The sequence below is a fragment of the Gymnogyps californianus genome, chromosome Z, assembly GCF_018139145.2.
Source record: "Gymnogyps californianus isolate 813 chromosome Z, ASM1813914v2, whole genome shotgun sequence".
In the NCBI taxonomy this organism is placed as follows: Eukaryota; Metazoa; Chordata; class Aves; order Accipitriformes; family Cathartidae; genus Gymnogyps; species Gymnogyps californianus.
The window spans coordinates 198,848-207,305 of record NC_059500.1 but is presented as its reverse complement, the minus strand read 5'-3'; the positions used below and the strand labels follow the sequence as shown (position 1 = coordinate 207,305).

Below are 8,458 nucleotides of genomic sequence, written 5' to 3'. Positions count from 1 at the left end.
CCGTTCCCTGTTTCCCCGCCTTTTGTCACAAATCACTGTTGGATGTGTCACTCTCCTTAGTCTTCCTTTAGCCTGCTTCTGGTGAGTGAACGTGAACTGAGGAACATGGATCTGAAACACACATTTAAACCCAGGGCTGAAGAGGTTCAAAATAAGGTGACCCTGCAAGTGTGATCAGATTCATAAAAAACAGCATTGGAAGATTTCTGTTGTTTCTGCCTATTTTACAAGCACTGCTGTCATTCTTGTGGAGGCTATGCAGGAGAACACAGCGCCTCTAACAGTAGAAGAGCATGGTGATACAGATTTAAAGAAAAAAGCAATTCCTGTAGTGAGCTTTACCACGTACTACTAATTTCTTTGAAATCTAGGCCACTCTTCTGGGCTCCTTCAGCACCAGAGAGAAGGAAATGCATGCAATGCCGAAAGTAATAAGGTCGCTCTTTTGCCCCGCTGCTTTTTAGCCAGAATTCATGCACCCCTTGTTCATACCAGTGCCTGCTCTTGCTAGGCACGGGCTCCGTGGCAGTTACTTCTCCAGGGGATGAATGTGCTTGCACCTGTGAAAAGTAAAGGAATAGACAATACGTTCACGTATTCCACTTAGTGGTGCTAAATGGGGAAAAGAAAAAGAGCTGCCTGTTCCCCTGAATTCGATGGAGCCTGCTGAATCTTCCTTTGCCCTGCGTAAGCCCCAAGAGCAGCTATGGACCGTAGCATCGTGTCTCCTCTGCTAGGAGCAGAATCCGTCCCCCATTCTCTTGGAAGGACTGGCAGGTTCTCCTGCAGCACGCCTGCTCTGGGCACTGCTGTTGGAAGCGGGTGTAGGCTTGGGAATGCAGTGGGTGAAGGCCCCGTATCTCCGTCAGATCTTTGCCATATTGCTTTAAGCGAGACTAGTTCAGCAATACACAAATGTGCCTATCCAGCTGGTGGATGCAATATCTGATGGCCCTGTCCGTCCCGGGGGATGGTGGGGCATCTGTGAGAGGGGGAGGGGGCTGGGAGACAAGGAGGAGGGGAGAGAGATAAATCAGCAGCCTATTTTCTTGTATTCAGAGCTGAAATAACATGGCCAAGTGGAATAGATACTGGGGATGCCTCTTCCCACCTCATTTGTGATGCTCAGGCTGAACCTTGCTCTGCAAAATTGCAGTAATATGAGCCACTTGCTTCTTTTTCAAACTTAATATTCCAACAGCAATCAGGAATGTATTGATTTAAGCATAATAAAATTATATTTATGTAATTTTAATTTATTTTTAATTCAGCATTCGGAATACTGCCAGACCTAATTCTTGCCTATTTCCATCTTTCAGACAAAGCCAGGACCAATCAAGGCGGCCGGTTCTCACTCTGAGCGCTCTGCTTTAGTGTACTGCTACAACTGTTCCCGGAAAGGACATTTTGGATATGTAAGTCTTGGCAGTCTCTGCCTCAGTGTTGAGTATATCCTTGGGGTAGAAATTCGTCTCTGCCACGGTGTGTGGTTGGAGAAAAGAGCTGGGAGAGTCAAGCTAATGCTATGCAAAGGGCTGCTCTAATGAAATGTTTGTAACTTTGCAGCATTGCTGCAATCAGTGGAGGCCAATGTATAAAGTGATCTCACCCATCTAATTTAAAGATATGGAGGAAAAGAAAAGTTCCTATCTCTCCTTGGCAGCTTTATTGATTTGTTTGTTAAATCCTAAATCAAAATGAGACTGCCTGGGAGAGAGAATATTCATTAGAAAACAGACAGTTGCTTAACAGAGCTTTTTAAATTTTTTTCTTTCTTTTTTCCCCATGGCTCATGGGATGAAATATTAGTGCCTTACTGCCATGTTCAGCATCATGTAAGGTTTTTCACCGCAATCAGCCCAACAATTTGAATGCCTGTTTCAGGAATTTTCCGTTTCTGCCTGCTTTTTATGATCCTTATTTATAGTTTGTTAGTTTAATTCAACATCTGAATTAAGTTTGACATCATCCTTCTGTAAGGTACACAGCCTGGTGAAGGAGGACGTCGTGAGCCTTAAGTGGCTTCAGTACAAACTGGAGGTGTGCTGCACCTTCTAGGATTGCTTGCTGATGTTTATCACCTTTTTCAGTCCCCTGTCGTGACAAGTGCAGCTCTCTACCTGCAAATATCAACACCAAACAAATGTTGGTTCTTTTCTTTTACGGAATAAGTCCAGGAGCCACAAGTATTCTAGAAAATGAATGTTACTCATGCGTTGGATGGGTTAAGTTTATAGTTTCCTACAGCTTAGAGATAGCAAATTCCCAGCAAATTCCTTCCTTCTCTCCTGCATGCTTTGTGTGTCGACTCCTACAACTACTGACGGTGTATCGTTATTTTCAGCTAAACAGTTAATCTCTGTGGGGAATAGTGGGACAGGTAGGGCAGGTTTGCTGGGATCTTCTCATGCCCGAGCTGAAAGATAAACGGAAGATTTTGAATGCCGAGCTGTCTTTGGAGACAAGTGAAGATTTTCCTCTTCGATTGGTGCATTGAGGCCGTCGCGTACGTCCAGCACACGCTGCTGCCTGCACAGCCGGGCTGGAAGGGGCAGGAAATAAGCAGCTGTTGCAATCCAGGCTCAGTAAGAGACGAGCGTGTGCCAGCAGCCTGGTGTCACCCCTGGCACGGCAGGAGTACCGGCACTGCCTTGGCTGTGGTACAGGAGTCCCAGTCCTTGGCTTCACCTGCAGGGCATCTGCTCAAGGCACAGCTACACATGCAGCAGCAGTGTGAGACCTCAGTGGTACAGTCATGCAAACTAACTTGTTCTGCCTGCTGTTTGGGACTAGAGCCGATAAAACCTGTGAAAGTGGCACTGAAACTGGTCCTGTTAAACAAAACCAGAATAAAGCCCCTGCCGGTAATATAGACACTAAAATGAGCATATACAATAAAAACTGAAGTGACAGGACTGAAGAAGAAGTGAGACTGATTGCTGGCAATGGATAAGGAACATTTTACTAAACTGTCAAAAAATGGCATTCGAGGAAGGCAGCCATACATGGTTACAAATAAGGCTGCTGTAAAAATAATTAGTAAATATGTGGGAGGAGCTGATAGTAATTACTTCAATAGAAACTGTATAAAATCAATAAGGGAGTAAAGTGACTCGAGGACAACTTTTTATGGCTATCAAAGTTAAAGAAGGTAAGGTAGTATTTTTACTAGCATACAAGCAGCAGAAATAGCCTGAGCAATGACTGAATGAAAATGAGGAAGTCAGTAACAACACAGAAGGGCAGAGGTACCAGCTCTTTCTATATGCACGCAGAAAAATGTCCAGGACACACATCAGATTATATAATGATAACTGAGTATTTGCCTTCAAATCACTAAACCTTCTGTCCCAAGAATGGCTGAGGAAATTGGACTGGTGGCCTGCGTGTGCATCTTTAGAGTGACCCAGCTGGACAGGCAATGCATCTGAGATTTGTAGCTCTCACTGGCTAAGAAAACTGAGTTCATGCAGTGAGCAGCTCTGTCAGAGCTTGAAAGATCTGCCTATAATTTAAGGGGGGAAAAAGTTTTTTTATTTGTTTTTTTTTTTTAATTGTTGTCGTCGTTTAACCCCAGGCGGCAACTCAGCACCATGCAGCCACCCTCTCACTCCGCGCCAGTGGGATGGGGGACAGAATCGAAAAAAAGTAAAACTCGCGGGTTGAGCTAAAGACAGTTTAATAGGACAGAAAGGAAAATAATAGTAGTAATAATAATAATAATAATAATAATAATAATAATAATAATAATAAATAAAAAATAATGACAATAATAATACTGAAATAATTAGAATATACAAAGCAAGTGATGCACAATGCAATTGCTCACCACTCACCAACTGATGCCCAGTCAGTCCCCGAGCAGCGATCCGCCCCTCCCAGCCAACTCCCCCGGTTTATATACTGGCCATGATGTCATATAGTATGGAATATCCCTTTGGCCAGTTTGGGTCAGCTGTCCCGGCTGTGTCCCCTCCCAGCTTCTTGTGCCCCTCCAGCCTTCTTGCTGGCTGGCCATGAGAAGCTGAAAAATCGTTGACTTTTAGTATAAACACTACTTAGCAACATATAAAAACATCAGTGTGTTATCAACATTATTCTTGTACTAAGTCCAAAACGCTGCACTATACCAGCTACTAGGAAGAAAATTAACTCTATCCCAGCCGAAACCAGGACGAGTGTAAATATTTTTAAGCAGGTAAAAACTACTTGTGATGACAAGCATCTCTTGACATTTTTCCCATTTCTATACCTCCGGAACCCAGCTCTATTGCTTTTTTTGAGCCGTTAAAGCAGAGGAATAACAAACTGACCAAGAAGAAAAGGCTGGGGTTAGTTTTGTATAGACGCACCGTAATCAGTGCTTCCCACTGCCGTCCTTTCCTTTCATGTTACCATTTAATCTAGTTTAGAAACACCTGAAATCCCTTTTCTTTGCTAGAGGTCTAGGGAGACCTTTCCCAAAAACAGAGGCAAGAGCAAAAAACTTGCTAAATCCCAGAGTTAACTGTGCGGTTCCAGCAAGGAGGTCATTGTGGATCACTTCTTGTTGTTTGTAGAAATGGAAATAGTTAAGACATACATTGTCAGAGGTTCCAACACCTGGCAGTTATGTTTCCTGACTTTGCTGTATTGTTTATTAAGACAGTCATGTTTTTATGTAAATTAAGGATTTAATAAGGACAAGAAATCTTATTTTCTTTAGTAGACTTCACATCATAGTGCATTTCATAGCGCTCCACACATCCAAAACATTGTCTCTTATGGTCCATAACAAAGATGTGGTCATTTTAAGGGGCATCCCCATAGGAAAGTTAAGAGGGAGGGTAAGTTAAGGAGGGACAGCCCACTGCACTATGCAGGCTGCAGCAGGTTCTCAAGGCAGCAGGGATAAGGAACTGTACGGTATCTGCAGATGTGCCTTGCATTCACATCCCAGTATGCCAATCAAACAGACAATTCCTCCTGCAGGTTGGTAGCAGGCTCTGCTTTCTGTCCTCTACGATACCTCCAGCGCTGAAGACTGTCCCAAGAGTACTTATCAGTACACAGTGTATGGCAGCAGTGGCAGCTTACTTGAGAGGGAAGGATACAGCCAAGTGCATGTTGGACATTGCTGAGCTGATTTATCGATGCAGTGGAGATAAAGAGGAAAAGAGGAGCGCCGATTTGGGTGGCGTGTGCATTTCATTCACTAAGGCTTCTCTGTCAGCACATTAACAAAACAAAAATAATGAACGGGCTACGTGCCTGCAGAGCAAGCCCTATATTTGATGCAGGATCTCAAGCAGTACATTTCACAGGTATCACAGAACGATGAGTGTGTCTTTGCATACTCCTGTGTAAAGCCAATCTGTGTTGTTTTCAGTAACCTCTTTGGCAATGTTTAGGAATAATACTTTCTTTCATTTATTCCAGATAGGCAGGCAGCTTTGTGCCCTGCCTAAAGGCCACTCTTAGGTTTCACTCATGTGAAACACAGATATTTGAAGTGTCATTTCTCTGTTATGCTTTTCTCTCATCTTAAATCTGAGGGAGGGAGGTGGAGGACCTGCGAAAGGTGAGAGGGGAGGTTTCTTTGTGGGGTGATAGCTGGCTGTTCAAGGTGTTCAGTGTGAAATCCAGTCGTCTTCCAGGATATGCATATCTCAGATGAGTAGCTACCGAGAATGGCCTCAGGCGACAGATGGACTCACATGCCCCCTCCCAGGTCCCTTTCAGCCTGATTCCGCAGTGGGGTAAGGATGAGCCCTCACACTTGGGTAGGCTCCAGCTACAAGCTGCCATTGCTCATCCGCACTGCTCTGTGCATGTGGAGACAAGCCAGTTGTCACACAACCTAACGATACCCTTTTGGAGGATACCACAGAGAATAACCTGATTCTTCATTTAATTTCAGCCAAGCAAAGGCCAAATACAAGCTGAGAAATATGAAATACATCTGAAATGCATCTTTGATGTACTCTGCCTCTGAAAAAGAGAGGGGAGGAGGCAGGAGGACACACAGGGAAAGGGGGTGCTAGAGGTGGCACCGAGTGGTAGAAATAGCAAACGCAAGAAGGAAAGCTGCTTAGCTTGTGGGGGAGACATCAGGGTGAGTGAAAGCTCCTGACAGTTTCTCGAGAATGGCAAGGCCCAGAGTTCACTAGATTTGGGCAGTATCCAAGAAGTAGAAAGATGCTATTGCAAAGCACAACAGGTAGCAAGCAATTTACAAGGAGAAGAAAGCATCAATTAATATCACATGGTACCCTGAAAAAAAGACAGAACCGTAGGAAGCATCCCAGTTAGCCTGGCTCGCAAGACATTGCTAAAACTTTGTGTACAGCGGTGAAAAAATTCACATCCTTGAATCAAGTGTTTGGGAAATAGGCTGACATGCACGTGATGCAAGAGCCAGCCCTTTCCTCACCTCAGCCAACTGTTCCGGGCTCTCCTCCTCTTCCCTGCAATCTGATGTGCTTGCACAGCAGTCTCCTGCAGGATTTGCTTTTGTTTTGTATCTGTGAGAGAGCTGCACAGAGTCAGACACACCGTTCTGGCTGCAGGTGGGCTGTGTGGGGAGGATGCTGCCCCTGGCTCCTCATCGCTGCTCGCTCCTTCCCTCAGCCCACCCCACCCTTCCAGTCTGCCACATTTCTGCACATACGTTCACCCCAGATGATGCAGGTTAAAAGAGCTCCCCTGCAATTAGAATTATTTGTCTTTCGAGGAGACTGGGCACGTGGTTGTGCTGGGAGACCGGAGGGGGCAGCGAGAAGCAGCGAAAGCAGGTGGCGGAGGGACCTGGCCCAGCGGCAGGCAGGACAGCCCTGTTCCCCAGATCCAACAACAGCTCCGTTTGCAATTTGCCTCATATTTACCTAGTGGTCACCTGCTTCTAGTCCTCTGCTTCTATCAGTGCTACAGATGTCTAGTAATTGTGGGAAGACACGGGATTCCTTCCATTTGCTGCGAGAGGACTGCAGCTTGGCTCATGTAATGCGTGTTTTTCGGTGTGCACAGGAAGGATTATTGGATGGTAATAAAATTATCAGTGTTTAAAGAATTGCTGGCCACATCCTCCATAGGTACAGACCAGCACCTGCAGAATCCGACTCATTTCCCTTCCAGGAAAATCACAACTCAGCCACATCGAGTGACTTGAAATGTGTTTTGCAGGAGTGCTCAGAAAAGCGGATGCATGGGAGCATGTTCCCTACTTCTCCATTTGTCTACTACTATGATGATGAATACGATATCAAGAAAAGAGCTAACAGATTAAAAAGAAAGGTTGCAGGTACAGTATATTTTGGGAGATCCCTCCTGCCTTTCAGTTATTTGAAAGACTTTCTTCTGTGCTTGCTGCTTTTAGAAATATTGTGGGATTATTTTCCTGTGTTGGGAAAAGCTATAGGGATTTGAACAGGTAGTCTAACGGTAGTAAAAGATTTGTGACTTTATTCATCCATGTCTATCATGGAAATTTATTGTGTCAAAGCCACTAGGTGGACGTTGTCAGATGTTTTAATTCTAAAAAATCCACTGACATTAAAAATGCTATAAACTAGCAGGAAGAGGATTAAACTGTAATTTGTTAAGATTCTAGTCTGTTGACAGAAAAAAAAACACTATGAAAAAATCTTATCAGAGAGAGATGTTTTTCTAACTAACTTCATACATACATAAGGAAGGCTGCGATGGCTCGGGCACTAGGTTTTAGGTTTTCTGCATGGGTATTGAAATAAACTGCTCTGTTTTACAGAACTACAGGAAGCCGGCCTTCTGCCAGAACAGTCAGAGACACCATGGCAGGAAGAAAAACATGGGGGGCACAGCCGTAAGAAAAAGAGCAAGCCTTGGAAAGAACATGGCAAACATAACAAAGATGGCGAGTGTCACAAAAGGATGAAGATGTCCCGGGCAGAGAAACCCGGAAAAGAGAAACACAGAAGTGATGTTGAAATCAGCCACAATTTGGAGGAGGACTTCCCTAGAGGGTGTAAAAGGCAGGCGTGTAAGGGCAGCAAAATCCGTCAGAAGTCCATTTTCCAGGCATTCTCAGGCAACAAGACTGCGTATGTGCAGGAGCCTCTGGAAGGTGCTAAAAGGAAGAAGAAATGGAAAAAGCAGAAAGACGCTAGTCCTGATATCAATGAGAATTTATTCCTCATAAAACAGAGGAGGAAGAAGTCCAAACAGAAATCCTGGTGATGAGGAAGTATATAGGTAGCACTGGCATTTACTGGCTCCAGCTCTGCCTTCTGTTTATTTTTGTCCCTCTCTTAGCACACTGAATTTGAGTCCGTCCCTGCACCCGGGCAGGCATGCCCAGGCACCAGTCACACACCGAACGTCCATCTCTTCCCGAAAGGGAGTGCTCTGTCTGTCGTGAACTGTCCACTCGACAGGCAGGACTTAGTGCTTGTGCCTGGAGTGGCTGTACTTCTCAGCAGTCCCAGAATAGGCTGGAAGTTTA

At 44.8% G+C, this 8,458-nt stretch overlaps 1 protein-coding gene across 1 annotated transcript in view; it reads left to right on the top strand.

Moving 5' to 3' along the window:
- The window catches only part of ZCCHC7 (zinc finger CCHC-type containing 7), a 117,113-nt gene extending 108,655 nt beyond the window's left edge, over positions 1-8,458 (top strand). Inside the window, exons 7-9 of the mRNA XM_050913539.1 lie at positions 1,320-1,415; positions 7,162-7,279; positions 7,745-8,458. Coding sequence (XP_050769496.1) covers positions 1,320-1,415; positions 7,162-7,279; positions 7,745-8,193 — 663 coding nt within the window. The 3' untranslated portion in view covers positions 8,194-8,458. The remainder of the gene's footprint in view (positions 1-1,319; positions 1,416-7,161; positions 7,280-7,744) is intronic.